Source organism: Ptychodera flava, chromosome 6 (genome assembly GCF_041260155.1).
Source record: "Ptychodera flava strain L36383 chromosome 6, AS_Pfla_20210202, whole genome shotgun sequence".
Lineage (NCBI taxonomy): Eukaryota > Metazoa > Hemichordata > Enteropneusta > Ptychoderidae > Ptychodera > Ptychodera flava.
This window is the reverse complement of record NC_091933.1, coordinates 33,221,912-33,240,018: the sequence shown is the minus strand read 5'-3', so window position 1 is coordinate 33,240,018 and position 18,107 is coordinate 33,221,912. Positions and strand designations below refer to the sequence as shown.

General features: G+C 36.7%; 2 protein-coding genes across 5 annotated transcripts in view; one reads left to right on the top strand and one right to left on the bottom strand.

The window, feature by feature from the left end:
* Positions 1 to 18,107, bottom strand: part of LOC139135549 (translation initiation factor eIF2 assembly protein-like) — a 36,893-nt gene that overhangs the window by 10,948 nt on the left and 7,838 nt on the right. The window contains exon 1 of one of the 3 annotated variants that reach the window (XM_070702992.1): positions 4,167 to 4,290. The exons of the other annotated variants lie outside the window; for them this stretch is intronic. Coding sequence (XP_070559093.1) covers positions 4,167 to 4,229 — 63 coding nt within the window. The 5' untranslated portion in view covers positions 4,230 to 4,290. Of the gene's footprint in view, positions 1 to 4,166; positions 4,291 to 18,107 lie in introns of those variants that run through there. 3 annotated transcript variants of the gene reach the window in all.
* On the top strand, positions 4,674 to 7,649 carry LOC139135547 (zinc finger protein 862-like). Of its 2 annotated transcripts, none has more exons than XM_070702988.1 (3): positions 4,674 to 5,391; positions 5,757 to 5,993; positions 6,174 to 7,649. In XM_070702988.1, exons 1-3 carry the CDS (start codon positions 4,805 to 4,807, stop codon positions 7,567 to 7,569), a joined length of 2,220 nt encoding a protein of 739 aa, XP_070559089.1. In that variant the 5' UTR covers positions 4,674 to 4,804; the 3' UTR covers positions 7,570 to 7,649. The 2 variants fall into 2 exon arrangements, with proteins under 2 accessions (XP_070559089.1, XP_070559090.1); XM_070702989.1 differs by having other exon boundaries at positions 5,219 to 5,391; positions 5,777 to 5,993.

Genomic DNA, 18,107 nt, shown 5'->3' with positions numbered 1-18,107 from the left:
TTGAGTGGACACCGTGGGTCATCAGTATGTATTAGGGAGATGGTGCAGTGGCAAAGAATGTGAAATTTTCAGAAGAGTTACTTTCAGAATGTGCTTAGGAATACAATTCAGAATAACATTCAGACACTCACTATGTGAGATAATATTCTGTATATTCCAGAAGAGTCCTTTCAGAATGTGCTTTGGAATACAATTCAGAATAATATTCAGACACTCACTATGTGAGATAATATTCTGTATATTCTAGAAGTAACAAGTCATTGACAATGACATACTCCCCACTTGTAATAGGAGTATTAGTCTTGATGGGGCAGGGAAATGAGGTCATTAAGAAGTATCACTGGAGTGTATATGTTCAGATCTATGGACACATAGGTCTATGTCATTGTTCCCATTTTTAAACAAGAGGCATGTCTAAGTTATGGTTCTAAATCGGGGAAAAATATCAGACCTCTAGCTGTATTGGCCTGCCAAGAAATACATATGTGCATAATAAATGAAGTACAAGATGTGACATTTTAAGGTCTACTATCCTATCAAAATTGAAGCGTAAAGAACTTGTGGTTACTGAGTTATGCATATATATGCATATTCAAGGTCAAAGGTCATCAAGGTCACGTGACATTTTGAAAAAAAAAAAACCCACTGTATTGCTAATTAATCCATATATGCCAAAATTCAGACCTCTAGCTCTATTGGCTTGCCCACAATTATATATGGGCATAATTAACGAAGTAAAGCATGTGTTGTCATAAGGTCTCCCATCCTACTAAATATAAAGGACATAGCACTTGTGGTTACTTATTTATTGACATAATCGTGTATTTTAGGTAAAAGGTTATCGAGGTCACGTGACATTTTTTCAAAAAAATTGTATTGCTAAGTTATCCCTACATACCAAGAATCAGACCTCTAGCTCTATTGGCTCGCTCAAAATTAGATATGTGCATAATTAATGAGGTACAATATGTGGCGTCATAAGGTGTCCCATCATACCAAATATGAAGGGTGTAGCACTTGTGGTTACTGAGTTTTGGACAAATATGTATATTTGAGGTCAAAGGTCATCAAGGTCACGTGACATTTTGTCAAAATAATTGTATTGCTAAGTTATCCCTATATACCAAAAATCAGACCTCTAGCTCTATTGGCTCGCTCAAAATAAGATATGTGCATAATTAATGAGGTACAATATGTGGCATCATAGGGTGTCCCATCATACCAAATATGAAGGGTGTAACATTTGTGGTTACTGAGTTATGAACAAATATGTATATTTGAGGTCAAAGGTCACCGAGGTCACATGACATTTTGTCAAAAACATTGTATTGCTAAGTTATCCCTATATACCAAAAATCAGACCTCTAGCTCTATTGGCTCGCTCAAAATTAGATATGTGCATAATTAATGAGGTACAATATGTTGCGTCATAAGGTGTCCCATCATACCAAATATGAAGAGTGTAGCACTTGTGGTTACTGAGTTATGGACAAATATGTATATTTGAGGTCAAAGGTCATTGAGGTCACGCTTCGCACCACGGTGTCCAAAAACCACCTTTCAGATTTTTTCAAAACCCCGCCACGTCTAAATACAATAATTTGTGATTTGCTCATATTTACTGACAGTTTCCATTTGCTAGTAAAAGACTCCAGTACTGTAAGTAGTCTTTGTAAACCAACTGGAGTATCACTGAAAATAGATACATCATCTGCATACAAAAGGGAAAACAAATCGTGCAATTCTTGAGTAATCTGTATACCACAATGTCCCGAATTTTCCAACATATTGTTCAGTTCGTTTATAAAAAGTGAAAAAAGGAAAGGGCTTAGCATACAACCCTGCCGGACTCCGACAGAGCACTGAAAATAATCAGTGATGCCTTGTCCAGCCCTTACACATGATTTCAGCTCACTATACATTGAATTTAAAATACATACAAGCATCTTACCCCTTACTCCCTCAAAGCAAAGTCTGTACAGTAATAAATTGTGGTCTACGGAATCGAAAGCTTTGCTAAAATCTATGAAAGCGCAGTAAAAACGACCTTTTGAATTACAGAGGTACTTTTGAATCATAATATGCAGACTGAAAATATTATCAACTGTACTGAAACCACTTCTGAATCCCGCCTGACAATCGGAAAACAACCAATTGTGTCTGCCCATTTTACCAAGCGTGTATTTAAAATAGAAGTGAAGATCTTTCCAAGAGAATTTAGCAGAGTTATACCTCTATAATTGTTAGGGTCTATCTGACTGCCTTTCTTATGCAGCGGAACAATGATCCCTTTACACCATCGTTGGGATAAACCCCTGAATCAAAAATAACATTGAAAATGAAATGCAAAAAGAGGTATCAGAGTGTCTTTAGCTGAACTATAAAACTCATTAGGGATGCCATCTGGCCCTGGTGATTTACCTGATTTGAGTTTGTACAGTGCTCCTTGGATCTCAGTGACGGTAATGTCACCGTTAAGAATTACATCTAGATCAGTATTTAGTACACTGTCACCAAAGTCAAAACTGTCTAGAAAATGTTCTACCGTAGCGTCAAAATTACTTTTCTGTCTTACAGGATTATGAACAGAATTAAAATGCTGAAGCCATTCAGTTGGCGATATCTCACAAGTACGTGACCTAACACCTGAAAAGCGCTTTACTTGCTGCCAGATACTACTGGTGCTGCTTTCAGCACTAAGAGTGTCACGCACATGTTTATTAAAATTTGCTTTGCTGACCCGACATACCGACCTGAAAATTCTCTTTAGATCTTTGTATACATTCAAACTCTCTATTGTGTTTAAGTTTCTAAACTGGCCAAGTGCTTTGTACATGTTATATTTTGCAGTTTGACATTCTTTATTGAACCATGCTTCTTGTCGCGATTTCCTATTTATGTTGTTCCCAATTAACCGTTTGCTTTCTTGTTTGTAATCTTCAGCAGCCCAAAACAATAAATCATAAAGTCTACTCATACATTCCTCTACATCTCGTCTGTTAGATTCTAAAACTTGTCTAGTCCTGTTTTGTCCCTCTTGTGAATGAATATTTGTTTTGAAAGAGCCTACCTTGTCTTTGTCCCATTTAAAACGTGTATAATTACTGCATGCATGAAGCCAAATCTGTCGTCTCATTTCTAGACAATAGATTGATGGGCAGAGTTAAACATAAAGGGAAATGGTCTGAAATACTGTTATCATCAACCCAAAAATCACTGATTTCCTTAAATAAATCAGTAGAAGCTATAATGTAATCTACAACACTATTACCATTATTTGCAATGCAAGTAAATTCGCCTGTAACATCAGAACAAGATCTTCCATTTAGAAAATGGATAGAATGATCACGACAAAGCTCTAATAACCTTCTACCAAATCTGTTTACTACAGGATCTTTTGAAGAACGGGTCTTATCAAAAGTATCTTCTTCATAGCTATCTGTTGCTAACGGGATGTAATCAGTAGAATCATTGATGATATAATCGTAATCCTGTGCAGTTCTAAAGGGGGTTTACACGTGGGAGTTAAGTCCGGAGTAGACACCGGAATAAATATAAACCTGTGTCAGTTGGACGTGTGAACAGACAACACCGAACTAACAAAGAACTAAATTAATTCGGTGTCAGAGGGCTGGTCCAGGTTCGGTGCTCCGTACTAAACAATGGCCTATTTACACGTGTGACCAGAACACCGAACTAAACGCCGAACTATATCCTGTCTTCGGTTCGGTCATTACCACAATGGACGGTGTTCAAGTAAGAAGCTCTCGTGATCGCGGCAACAATTGGTCACAGGAAGAGATCAGGCTACTAATTTCAATCTGGAGAGACGAAAACGTCATCCGTATGATGAACGGCACGTCGAGGGATCGGCAAGTGTATCAGGGAAAGACACTAAGGGTTGTCCGATTGCCCGGGGCAAGTGAAAGTCGCATTCGGGCAAGTGAACCTCCGATGGCAGTTGCCCGACGGGACAAGTGAAAAAATAATTACCTACAAATCAAAACGCCGAGGGCGATTTTCTAGTTTGAGATCGTCCGACTTAAACAACAAATAATAATAATTTTATGTCATTGTGAGCATCAGGAAAAGGTTTCCAAAACTTGCAGTTTTGCTTCATAGAAATCATTACGCGGTGCGGTCCACATACGCGTACACGAACTTACTTCCGGGTTTACTGCATCAAAGTAAAACAGCTCGAAAGACAACGTTGTGATGACGTACAGCATGCCAGCAGAGTGATTTGAATAGTGTGCCTTATATAGAAAAATGACCTTTAGCCGGACAAATTATATATTCATTCAACCATATATGGCGAGTAATGATGTAACCGTAGTCTGGCGACGAATGACGAAGTCTGACAACGATTGGGACTCATACATATTAATCATGTTAGTAGACGTACGACGACGTGAATATTGTTGCCACAATCTTTAGAGTCCCGCAACACTGAAACTGTATGGAAATAATAACCAAGCCCTAAAAGTGACACCAAATATACGAAACAAGTTCTAACTTTGCAAAAAAGCTGCGGACCATTGATATGAGACATAGGCTGGCTTGGGCTCATCAATTACAATGTGTGGTATTCCCGTGTGATTATCCCTAGCATACCGCATGTTTGAGATCGACAGTGATTGTTTTTTTCTTATTTTTATTGGGAATGTGATTCTGAAATTTGGTTGACTTTGAGCTTGATTTTAAAGGCGGGACTTAATGCCCTTTCGAACTTTGGGTCCATGTTCAGTCTAAATATATCGTTCGCTTCAGCACGTGTTACCAGATCATTCCCGATGCATGAAAGATGGCTGATGAACAGAAAAAAATGACAGACGGAGCCGCGGCCCGTCGTCAGGCAAGCCTATTCAATTTTGGTTTTTCTGCTAATGTCCCAGACTCTACAAAAATACGTCGATCCCATGAGGCTAGTAAAAAAAACTACGAACCAAAACGGAAAAGACTGTTTCAAAAATCATGGAGTAGTATTTTTGACGGCTTGCAAGACACAGACAGTGGTATGTTATGTGCCCATTGTGTTGCACGGCATACGGGTAACACGTCAGCAGCCACGACAGACTCGTCTACATTTGTCACTGGCTGCAGATCATACAGAATTGATTCTATCAGAGCACACTGGGAATCGCCCCGCCATCTAGCATGTGTGGCTGCTGAACGATGCAGAGATCGTGGACATGGGCCTCTCGATATTATCGTACAAAAACTTGGTGAACAAAACAAACACATTCTTGAAAAGTTATTTAACACAGCTTTTGCTGTACTGAAGAACGAGCTGCCTTTCACGTCCTACCCAGTCATGATAGATTTACAGATAAAGAATGGATCAGATATAAAGAATATCCAGGGATATGCTACCAGTAAAGCATGCTCAAGGTAATTTTTACACTTATTGTTGAATCATTTTAAAACTTACTAATTTTAGTTGACTTTATATTTTGCATTTTGCACTACCCGTTCATACAAAAAAATTATAGCGAGCACAATATCATATGTCATACAAAATTAAAAATGAGAAAATCATATTATTGCTTAAATTCTAAACTGCTCGTATTTCAAAAGTGTTGACTCCATCCAATAAGTTAAATAAACATATATAAATTTGCAAAATATCGATTCAAAAGTGAGCAGTCGATCCTTTCACATATAAAAATATTAAATTTGAGAACTGTGAACACTACAAACTGCAAGAGATTTCATTCTACCTCTGATACCTTTTCATAATATGTTCAATTTGGTAGATTTGCAACATATATTGCAGAGTCTGTGAAAGAGCCATTGCAACAGGCAGTAAGTGAGAGCAAAGTGTTATCAATTGTGTTTGATGGGGCAACAGACAGTTCCATATCTGAAGTTGAGTTGGTGTACTGTCGTATTCTGGACAAGGGCTATCCACGGGATATACTAGTAGGACTAGAAGACTTGCAACACGCCCATGCAGATGGTGTATTTGATGCCATAGGCCGAGCAATGCAAAGGTAAACAATGACTCTCCAATTGTAAATAATAATAATAAAATATCAAAATGTAGGTGTTGTAACAATAGTGCTTATTTGATAATTTTGTGGCTCAGACTGCTAATATAGTGACACTAAATAATGGTTACGGTATTTCATCTCATGGCCATTGGTTTAATCTGTTGTCATTGAAATTTTCAGTTTTGCAGGTGAAAACTGGTTGGATAAGTTGGTGGCTGCAGGGTCTGATGGTGCATCTGTCAACCTTGGTAACCATGACAGTGTGCGGACAAGGCTACAACAGGGCCGTGATTACATTGTTGCCATCCACTGTGTGGCACATCGCCTTGAGCTAGGAGTTCTGGATGCCATCAAAAACAACAATATGATGCAGACAATACAAGACCTGCTGAAGAAACTCTATAAACATTATCACTATTCACCAAAAGCCCTGAGAGAGCTTCATGAAATTGCTGAGTTGATGGAAGAGAAAATAATAAAGCCTACCCGCCTGCAAGGTACTAGGTGGGTGCCACACGTACAGAAGGCTAGCCAGTCATTGATAAGAAGTTATCAAGTCTTCATTACACACTTTGAACATATCAGCCAAGGTGGACCTGGTTCAGCATCAGCAGAGGTTAAAGGGAGAGCAACATTCATTGCAAAGAAACTGAAAGATTTCAGAGTCCTTCGTTTCTTGTTCTTCTTGCAGGATGTATTGGATATCATCAGTCGACTCAGTCTTCAACTTCAAAGAAGTGATTCAACATGTATTGACTTTTTAGATTCCTTTGAAAGTGCTGCTCTAAGTCTAACTGAGCTCAGCTCTACTCCAGGTCAGAGGTATGCTGGATTTATTGAAGAAGTCAGAGCTGGAAATGGAAAGTTCAAGGATGTAACTCTTGCACACTATGATGGTGACTTGGGTTATGAATTTGCCAAAGATATCTGTGATGATGTGATTCAGCGATTATGCCACAGGTTGGAGAATAATCGAGACAAAAGCACCGAAATCATACAGGCAGGAAGAATATTTGACTTGAAAGACTGGCCACGGGACAGGCTTGACTTGGCTAATTATGGACATGACCAGATCAGACTTCTCTCAGGGCATTTCAGAATCATTCTGGAGAGAAATGAGTGTGACGTTACTGAACTACAGAATGAGTGGATGCATGTTAAAGCTCATTTTGGCCAGAGACTTAGAAACAACCCAGGTACCAACCAGCCATACCAAATCAACACTCTACTTGCAGAACAAAACCCCAGACTCACAAACATACTGAAGCTGATTGAGATAGTTCTGGTATTGCCCACATCTACAGCCATTTGTGAGAGAGGATTTTCTACACTTAAACGCATCAAGTCTGACTGGCGATCACGGCTCACTACTGCTATGATGAACCATCTGCTTTGGATATCCATCGAAGCCCCCTCACTTCAGGAATACAATGCTGAAAGAGCTGTGCATCTATGGTGGAGTAAAGCACAACGACAAAGACGACCACAGTTTGTCCAGCTAACGGTGCCTCAGGATGTTGTAGATCAGCCTGATTCTGAGGAACAAGAACTGGTGGACTTTTTGATGAGCGAGTGACTGACATTTACTCACCACGTATAATGAAGTTTGATGAGTAACATGATGGTTTTAAAAATAAAAGTGTGTGAAATCAAAAATCAGTGTTTTCACTTTTTTCAAACCAAGGAACATATACTGGGCAAGTGGTTTCCTGATTCGGGCAACTGAATTTAACCCCCCACTTGCCCGAAGGGCAAGTGGCTAAAAAAATAAGTGTCTTTCCCTGTGTATGAAGACGTCGCTGCCAAGGCCAGGGAGAAGGGACTCGAGAGGACAGCGGAACAATGCCACAACAAAATCAAACGGTTGCGAGCTCAGTTCAAGTCCGTGTCCGACAACAACCGTCATAGTGGAAGAGCTAGAAAAACGATGCCATTTTACGATGAGTTGTTAGTAAAGGGAAAGCAACTGATAGTAAAGGGAAAGCAACTCCACACATCGTTCATATTTGGGTTGTTTGCGTTTTGTGTATGATATTGTGTATAATATAAGTGTACATCATGTTTGGCTGTTTTATGTAAAATGTCGCTTAGCCATGGCGGGTACGATATAGTGGGAATAGAAACCGTATGTCGCCTGTATACGGTAGTATGGTTACAGAAAGTATCCGATGAAGTCTGGCGCTTATAAGTGTGTCGCCTATATTTCTGTTCCATCTATATGCGATTATGGTTGGTTTTGGAACAGTTTTTTAGTGTTTCGTCTTTTTCAAGTTCACTCCAGTTTTATGTCAGGGCCTTCTTGATTTTTGTCGTGTCGATGTACGGGCTATACGTTGTTATGAAGACTATTATATTGTTGGTGGCGTTATTGGTTTCTTTTTGTTGTTCAAGCAGTCTTTTCCTGCTTTTATGATCTGTCTCTCTGATAATGCGTTCTATTTCATTTTTTTTATATTGTTGATCTTGTAATTTTTCACTAATTTTTTTTCACTAAATTGTGTGACTTTCTGTGTAAAATCGGTTTCGTTGTTACGTGTTCTGATGTATGGTAATGTTTCACCTTTGATCAGACTGTTGAATGTTGCTGCCAGATGGCATGAGTTTCTTTGTAAGAACTGGAAAATATCTGTTGGTTTTGTCTTGATGTCGAGAATATTCTCTTTGTTGTACCGACGACCTTTGTAGATAGTCAGGTATAAATATGTGATTTCTTGAGAGGAGCTTTCAAACGAAAATTTGAAAGTAGGATGCATTTTGTTGATGTTTGATATGAATTCATTGAGTTCGTGTTGTGTTCCGATGAAAATCAGGAAAACATCGTCCCTGAACCTCAGCCAGGTCGGTATTTGTTGTTTGCGTTTCAGTATTATTCTCATTTCTGTCTCGTGAAATGAAGGCCTAATATCTGCTATTTCTGGCGAACAACCCATCGAGATTATTTCCGTATGAGAGCATCCCCATATTTGCCCGTAGAATTCATCGTTGAATTCAAATGTGTTGTTTATTAAGATTATTTCTAGCAGAGCTATCATGTATTTCGTTGTTGGTTACTTGATTATGTAATTGTTTGATGATCTTTCCTGATTTAATGCTCTGCCAACTGATTCAATTGCCTCATAATGTGGTGTATTCGTGCTCATGGAAATCCAGTGTTACTAGTGTCGCATTGGAACTTTGATTGTCTCAATTTTCCGTATAAGAGTCTGTATTGTAGGTGTCTGTCTAGGTGTTTCATCTTAACATGAAATAGATAATGACATCAGACGGGGCGAGGCCAACAATATTCTCTCCTAGTAAATTTCTTCGCCGAAGGCATCTCGATTGGTTGACAGAACACAAAAAGAGCGTAGACAGCAGCTACATGATGTGTGGGTCCGCCATTGCAAGCAAGCGATTGTTCTCTAGCCCAGATATTGCTGAGGGCGCTTGACCCGAACTAAATTCATACCTTGTATATGACGTGTAAACGTGAGATCGCTTAGATCGCTGATAAGGAATATTTACAGAACGACTAATCAGATTCCCTCAGGTTTAAAAAAATACACGTGTAAACCCACCTCTAGTATTGAAATCTCCCATAAGTACCCAATGACAATCTGGGTGTTTGACTTTAAGCTCAACAATTTGATTATCCAACAACTCAATACCATTCGTTTCAGAAGTATAGCGGGATGACCCTTCAGGGGGAACATAAATGCACCCTAGGATAACATTTTTGGACAAACCAAGTGTAGCAGCGTCTAATATGAAGAAGATGGCATCTGGTAAAGTTGTTGACAAACGAATGACCCCTTTAGAAAATACATTATTTATGAAAACACTAACTCCTCCCCCAACCCGACCTTTATTGGCTTTCCTTTCCCTAAAGATATGATATTCGGTAAATCCAGTAATATTTCTATCAAATACTAAATCTTTGTGAAACCAAGTTTCTTGTACACAAATGACATCAAAATTTGTAACAAAATCAAGAAAAGACTTGTCTAGTAATTTATTATACAATCCATGAACGTTCCAAGACAGGAAACGCAATTTCTTTGTCTTCCCAAGTTCGTCCGTACTATTTCGGCCTTGGCCACCCCCTAGCTTACATGTTCTTGTCTTTCTACACAACCTGATTTTTCATTGAATATGTACACCTGTCTGTTACCTTCGTCGTAGCTGATTAATTTATTATAATTTACAAAAGCTCGAATACCTCTACTTATCAGCTCCTTTCTCTTGCCAAACAGCTTCCTCCGTATGTAATTGGTGTGCTCTGAGAAATGTCCGTCGACGTAAATATTTGTTCCGCGCAAGGCTTGGCTCTTTGACAGTATCTTCTCTTTATCTTTATACCTGGAACACATGGCCACGATCGATCTATTACCTCTTGACCCCGCCACTCTATGAACTCTTTCAAACTCTATGTTGTCTTGAATGTTCATTTATCTGCTATCAAAGTCTTGATTTTCATTTCTGTCATCTCCCAGGTTTCCCTTTCCTCTTCCGTCACACCTCTAAACACAACATTGTTTCGTTTTGATCTGTCTTCAAGCTCTGAATTCAGCACACGTAGTCGCCTTGTCTCTGACGTTAACCTTGTGATTTCTTCTTCCACCTCGTCCAGTCCTTTCAACCTTTCTCTATTTTCTTCTGCCATGCTTTTAACTTCACCAATCGCTTCTTCCATTTTATTTAATTGACTTTCCATCCTATCTATTTTCTTGTTCAGTGTCTTTGTGTCTTTCTGTAAGTCCTTTATACTGTTCTGTATTTCGAGTTAGGTGCGGAATTGTGTCTTTTCCTGAAAGCCATTTCTAAACTACGTGTATTCCCCATGGGGGCTAAACTAGCTAAAAACGATAAACACGGCAAAAAAACCCGATAATTATCACTTTCTAAATAGCGTTCTAAGTTTAGAAATTAGCTGAAGTTTAGCCGAAGTTTAGAAAGTCGGGCCTTGGGTTGAAAATTTTTTTTCCAAGGCTATATCGGAAAGCCATTTCTAAACTACGTGTATTCCCTATGGGGGCTAAACTAGCTAAAAACGATAAACACGGCAAAAAAACCCGATAATTATCACTTTCTAAATAGCGTTCTAAGTTTAGAAATTAGCTGAAGTTTAGCCGAAGTTTAGAAAGTCGGGCCTTGGGTTGAAAATTTTTTTCCAAGGCTATATCGGATAAAAACGATAATTATCACTTTCTAAATAGCGTTCTAAGTTTAGAAATTAGCTGTAGTTTAGAAAGTCGGGCTTGGAGTGAAAAATGTTTCCCAAGGATATATCGGATAAAAACGATAATTATCACTTTCTAAATATCGTTCTAAGTTTAGAAATTAGCTGTAGTTTAGCTAAAGTTTAGAAAGTCGGACCTTAGGTTGAAACTTTTTTTCCAAGGATATATCGGATAAAAACGATAATTATCACTTTCTAAATAGCGTTCTAAGTTTAGAAATTAGCTGAAGTTTAGCTGAAGTTTAGAAAGTCGGGCCTTGGGTTGAAAATTTTTTTCCAAGGCTATATCGGATAAAAACGATAATTATCACTTTCTAAATAGCGTTCTAAGTTTAGAAATTAGCTGTAGTTTAGAAAGTCGGGCTTGGAGTGAAAAATGTTTCCCAAGGATATATCGGATAAAAACGATAATTATCACTTTCTAAATATCGTTCTAAGTTTAGAAATTAGCTGTAGTTTAGCTAAAGTTTAGAAAGTCGGACCTTAGGTTGAAACTTTTTTTCCAAGGATATATCGGATAAAAACGATAATTATCACTTTCTAAATAGCGTTATAAGTTTAGAAATTAGCTGAAGTTTAGCCGAAGTTTAGAAAGTCGGGCCTTGGATTGAAAATTTTTTTCCAATGCTATATCGGATAAAAACGATAATTATCACTTTCTAAATAGCGTTCTAAGTTTAGAAATTAGCAGTAGTTTAGAAAGTCGGGACTTAGGTTGAAAATTTTTTTCCAAGGATATATCGGATAAAAACGATAATTATCACTTTCTAAATAGCGTTCTAAGTTTAGAAATTAGCTGAAGTTTAGAAAGTCGGGCCTTAGGTTGAAAATTTTTTTCAAGGATATATCGGATAAAAACGATAATTATCACTTTCTAAATAGCGTTCTAAGTTTAGAAATTAGCTGTAGTTTAGAAAGTCGGGCCTTAGGTTGAAAATTTTTTTCCAAGGATATATCGGATAAAAACGATAATTATCACTTTCTAAATAGCGTTCTAAGTTTAGAAATTAGCTGTAGTTTAGCTGAAGCTTAGAAAGTTGGACCTTAGGTTGAAAATTTTTTTCCAAGGATATATCGGATAAAAACGATAATTATCACTTTCTAAATAGCGTTCTAAGTTTAGAAATTAGCTGTTAGCTTTAGAAAGTCGGGCCTTAGGTTGAAATTTTTTCCAAGGATATATCGGATAAAAACGATAATTATCACTTTCTAAATAGCGTTATAAGTTTAGAAATTAGCTGAAGTTAGCGAAGTTTAGAAAGTCGGGCCTTAGGTTGAAAATTTTTTTCCAAGGATATATCGGATAAAAACGATAATTATCACTTTCTAAATAGCGTTCTAAGTTTAGAAATTAGCTGTAGTTTAGAAAGTCGGGCCTTGGAGTGAAAAATGTTTCCCAAGGATATATCGGATAAAAACGATAATTATCACTTTCTAAATATCGTTCTAAGTTTAGAAATTAGCTGTAGTTTAGCTGAAGTTTAGAAAGTCGGGCCTTAGGTTGAAATTTTTTTCCAAGGATATATCGGATAAAAACGATAATTATCACTTTCTAAATAGCGTTCTAAGTTTAGAAATTAGCAGTTTAGCCGAAGTTTAGAAAGTCGGGCCTTGGGTTGAAAATTTTTTTCCAAGGATATATCGGATAAAAACGATAATTATCACTTTCTAAATAGCGTTCTAAGTTTAGAAATTAGCTGAAGTTTGAAGTTAGAAGTCGGGCCTTAGGTTGAAAATTTTTTCCAAGGATATATCGGATAAAAACGATAATTATCACTTTCTAAATAGCGTTCTAAGTTTAGAAATTAGCTGAGTAGAATTTAGAAAGTCGGGCCTTAGGTTGAAAATTTTTTTCCAAGGATATATCGGATAAAAACGATAATTATCACTTTCTAAATAGTGTTCTAAGTTTAGAAATTAGCTGTAGTTTAGAAAGTCGGGCCTTAGGTTGAAATTTTTTCCCAAGGATATATCGGATAAAAACGATAATTATCACTTTCTAAATAGCGTTCTAAGTTTAGAAATTAGCTGTAGTTTAGCTGAAGCTTAGAAAGTGGGACCTTAGGTTGAAAATTTTTTTCCAAGGATATATCGGATAAAAACGATAATTATCACTTTCTAAATAGCGTTCTAAGTTTAGAAATTAGCTGAAGTTTAGCTGAAGTTTAGAAAGTCGGACCTTAGGTTGAAAATTTTTTTCCAAGGATATATCGGATAAAAACGATAATTATCACTTTCTAAATAGCGTTCTAAGTTTAGAAATTAGCTGTAGTTTATAAAGTTTAGAAAGTGGGCCTTAGGTTAAAAAATTTTTCCAAGGATATATCGGATAAAAACGATAATTATCACTTTCTAAATAGCGTTCTTAGTTTAGAAATTAGCTGAAGTTTAGAAAGTTTAGAAAGTCGGGCCTTTGGTTGAAATTTTTTTCCAAGGATATATCGGATAAAAACGATAATTATCACTTTCTAAATAGCGTTCTAAGTTTAGAAATTAGCTGTAGTTTAGCTGAAGCTTAGAAAGTCGGACCTTAGGTTGAAAATTTTTTTCCAAGGATATATCGGATAAAAACGATAATTATCACTTTCTAAATAGCGCTCAAAGTTTAGAAATTAGCTGTAGTTTATAAAGTTTAGAAAGTCGGGCCCTAGGTTAAAAAAATTTTTCCAAGGATATATCGGATAAAAACGATAATTATCACTTTCTAAATAGCGTTCTAAGTTTAGAAATTAGCTGAAGTTTAGAAAGTCGGGCCTTAGGTTGGAAATTTTTTTCCAAGGATATATCGGATAAAAACGATAATTATCACTTTCTAAATAGCGTTCTAAGTTTAGAAATTGGCTGAAGTTTAGAAAGTCGGGCCTTAGGTTGAAATTTTTTTCCAAGGATATATCGGATAAAAACGATAATTATCACTTTCTAAATAGCGTTCTAAGTTTAGAAAATAGCTGAAGTTTAGAAAGTCGGGCCTTAGGTTGAAATTTTTTTCCAAGGATATATCGGATAAAAACGATAATTATCACTTTCTAAATAGCGCTCAAAGTTTAGAAATTAGCTGTAGTTTATAAAGTTTAGAAAGTCGGGCCCTAGGTTAAAAAAATTTTTCCAAGGATATATCGGATAAAAACGATAATTATCACTTTCTAAATAGCGTTCTAAGTTTAGAAATTAGCTGAAGTTTAGAAAGTCGGGCCTTAGGTTGGAAAATTTTTTCCAAGGATATATCGGATAAAAACGATAATTATCACTTTCTAAATAGCGCTCAAAGTTTAGAAATTAGCTGTAGTTTATAAAGTTTAGAAAGTCGGGCCCTAGGTTAAAAAAATTTTTCCAAGGATATATCGGATAAAAACGATAATTATCACTTTCTAAATAGCGTTCTAAGTTTAGAAATTAGCTGAAGTTTAGAAAGTCAGGCCTTAGGTTGGAAAATTTTTTCCAAGGATATATCGGATAAAAACGATAATTATCACTTTCTAAATAGCGTTCTAAGTTTAGAAATTAGCTGAAGTTTAGAAAGTCGGGCCTTAGGTTGAAATTTTTTTCCAAGGATATATCGGATAAAAACGATAATTATCACTTTCTAAATAGCGCTCAAAGTTTAGAAATTAGCTGTAGTTTAGAAGTTAGTAGCGGGCCTTAGGTTGAAAATTTTTTCAAGGATATATCGGATAAAAACGATAATTATCACTTTCTAAATAGCGTTCTAAGTTTAGAAATTAGCTGAAGTTTAGAAAGTCGGGCCTTAGGTTGAAATTTTTTTCCAAGGATATATCGGATAAAAACGATAATTATCACTTTCTAAATAGCGTTCTAAGTTTAGAAATTAGCTGTAGTTTAGAAAGTCTGGCCTTAGGTTGAAAATTTTTTCCAAGGATATATCGGATAAAAACGATAATTATCACTTTCTAAATAGCGTTCTAAGTTTAGAAATTAGCTGAAGTTTAGAAAGTCGGACCTTAGGTTGAAAATTTTTTTCCAAGGATATGTCGGATAAAAACGATAATTATCACTTTCTAAATAGCGTTCTAAGTTTAGAAATTAGCTGTAGTTTAGAAAGTTTGGCCTTAGGTTGAAATTTTTTCCCAAGGATATATCGGATAAAAACGATAATTATCACTTTCTAAATAGCGTTTTAAGTTTAGAAATTAGCTGTAGTTTAGCTGAAGTTTCGAAAGTCGGACCTTAGGTTGAAAATTTTTTTCCAAGGATATATCGGATAAAAACGATAATTATCACTTTCTAAATAGCGTTCTAAGTTAGAAATAGCGTTCTAAGTTTAGAAATTAGCTGAAGTTTAGAAAGTTTAGAAAGTCGGGCCTTAGGTTGAAAATTTTTTTCCAAGGATATATAGGATAAAAACGATAATTATCACTTTCTAAATAGCGTTCTAAGTTTAGAAATTAGCTGTAGTTTAGAAAGTCGGGCCTGGAGTGAAAAAAGTTTCCCAAGGATATAATCGGATAAAAACGATAATTATCACTTTCTAAATATCGTTCTAAGTTTAGAAAATAGCTGAAGTTTAGAAAGTCGGGCGTTAGGTTGAAAAATTTCTTCCAAGGATATATCGGATAAAAACGATAATTATCACTTTCTAAATAGCGCTCAAAGTTAAGAAATTAGCTGTAGTTTAGAAAGTCGGGGCTTACGTTGAAATTTTTTTCCAAGGATATATTGGATAAAAACGATAATTATCACTTTCTAAATAGCGTTCTAAGTTTAGAAATTAGCTCTAGTTTAGAAAGTTGAGCTTTACGTTGAGAAACAAGTCACCGGATATGTCGGATAAAAACGTTGGTACAGCATTTCTATTGTAATGTTTTCCCAGTGTTTCAAGGGAAAATGTGTGAGTTTGTAGGAGTAGTCTTGTAGAACCAGGAAAATACTATTAGTTTCCCCAAGAAGTAAGTTTTAAAATCCAAAGCTCAAATATGACTTGTCCAATAGACCCCGAGAGAGCATACTTCCTATAAAATTGACCATTGCGTTTGGCGAGAAGTTGAATGTTACGAAGTAGAGAAATGTGACAGTGAGTCAGCATAAACACAATTTGTGAAGAGAAATTGTAAATATTTGTTTTGTCCGTCAAAACTAAGGTCTGTCAAATAACCATCCGGCTAGACTACGTGTTATGAAAAATAAACCAGATATTTGACGTGGAGACGAATGTATATAAAAGTAACCATACTGCCACAGTTCAAATGACCAAGGTGTGTTGAGATTATCTTGATCGCGTCCATTTGTGCAGATTAAGTAATGGTGCAAATTAATGCTAATGGCCTTATTAAACTTGTTGCCCCTGTGGTTGCCAAGGTGTGTTGAGATTTGTCCACAACGATCGCGTCCATTTGTGCTGATTAATGCAAATTTATGCTAATGGTCTTATCAAATGTGTTGCCGGCCAGGCCGCCATCTTCCAGCTGCGTGCTCACAGTACAAGATTGAATCATTCAGAAAATGGGGCCTGAAGTGAAAACAAATTTTTCCTTGATATATCGGATAAAAACGATAATTATCGCTTTCTAAATAGCGTTTTAAGTTTAGAAAAAAGCTGTAGTTTAGAGAGTCGGGGTTGGAGTGGAAAAAGTTTTCCAAGGATATATTGGATAAAAACGATAATTATCGCTTTCTAAATAGCGTTCTAAGTTTAGAAATTAGCTGTAGTTTAGAAAGTCGGAGTCAGTGGAAAAAAATTTCCAAGGATATATCGGATAAAAACGTTGGTTCACCATTTCTGCTGTCATCAGTATATTCCCTGGTGTTTCAAGGGGAAAAGTGTGAGCTTGTAGGAGCAGTCTTGTAGAACCTGGAAAATACTATCACTTTTCCCCAGAAGCAAGTTCTAAAAGCCAAAGCTCAAATGTGACTTGTCCAATAGACCGACGAGATAGTACCTCCAAATTAATGCATTGGCCCTATCAAAAGTGTTGCCGGCCAGGCTGCCATCTCCAGGCTGCGTGCTCACAGTGAAATGTGGAGTGCGTGAGATGAAGTCCCGCAAACTTTTCCAAGAATATGTCGGAAAAAAAGGCTGATACAACGTTTCTGTTGTCATCTGTATATTCCCAAGTGTTTCTATTAAAGTAAAAAGTGTGAGTATGTAGGAGTTTTCTCGTAGAAACCCGGAGAAACCGAATACTACCAGTTTCCCTCAGAAGTAAGTTTTAAAATCCAAAGCTCAAATGAGCTTGTCCAATAAACCAAAAATGGAACAATACTACCACAGTTCTAATGACCAAGGTGTGTTCAATTACGATCGCGCGCGTCAATTTGTGCTTCAAGTTAATGCTAATGAGGCATTGATAAGGCTATTAGCATTAATTTGCACCACAATGGACACGATTGTCGTGGAACTATCTGACCCTCTTCTTGTCTGTGTCTGAACACACCTTGGTCATGCGAATTGTGGCAGTATGGTCATTTACATTCGTCTTCACGTCACACATCTGGTTTATTTGTCATTAACACTTGCGGTGGCTATTTGACAGTCTTTGTTTTTGACGGTCAAAGAATAAACATTCACAATTTTTCGTCATCGCTCACTCAGAGCCACATTTCTCCACTTCATGACATTCAATTCTTGCCCGTTGCAATGGTCAATTCAATAAGGGGTGCTTTTCTCGCGGGTTTATGGAAAAAATCATATTTGAGCTTTGGATTTGCCGCTTGGCAAAACTGATACAGTATTTTCCTGATTCTGTCCGACATATCCTCGAACAAATTTTTTTCACCCAAGGCCCGATTTTCTAAACTTCAGCCAATTTCTAAACTTAGAACGCTATTTAGAAAGTGATAATTATCGTTTTTATCCGATATATCCTTGGAAGAATTTTTCACCCAAGGCCCCGACTTTCTAAACTTCAGCTAATTTCTAAACTTAGAACGCTATTTAGAAA

Coding starts and splice junctions, on each gene's coding strand:
- LOC139135547 (XM_070702988.1), top strand. CDS start 4,805: ATGGCTGATGAACAGAAAAAAATGACAGACGGAGCCGCGGCCCGTCGT. Junction 5,392..5,756: donor ACCAGTAAAGCATGCTCAAG/GTAATTTTTACA, acceptor TCAATTTGGTAG/ATTTGCAACATATATTGCAG. Junction 5,994..6,173: donor ATAGGCCGAGCAATGCAAAG/GTAAACAATGAC, acceptor TGAAATTTTCAG/TTTTGCAGGTGAAAACTGGT.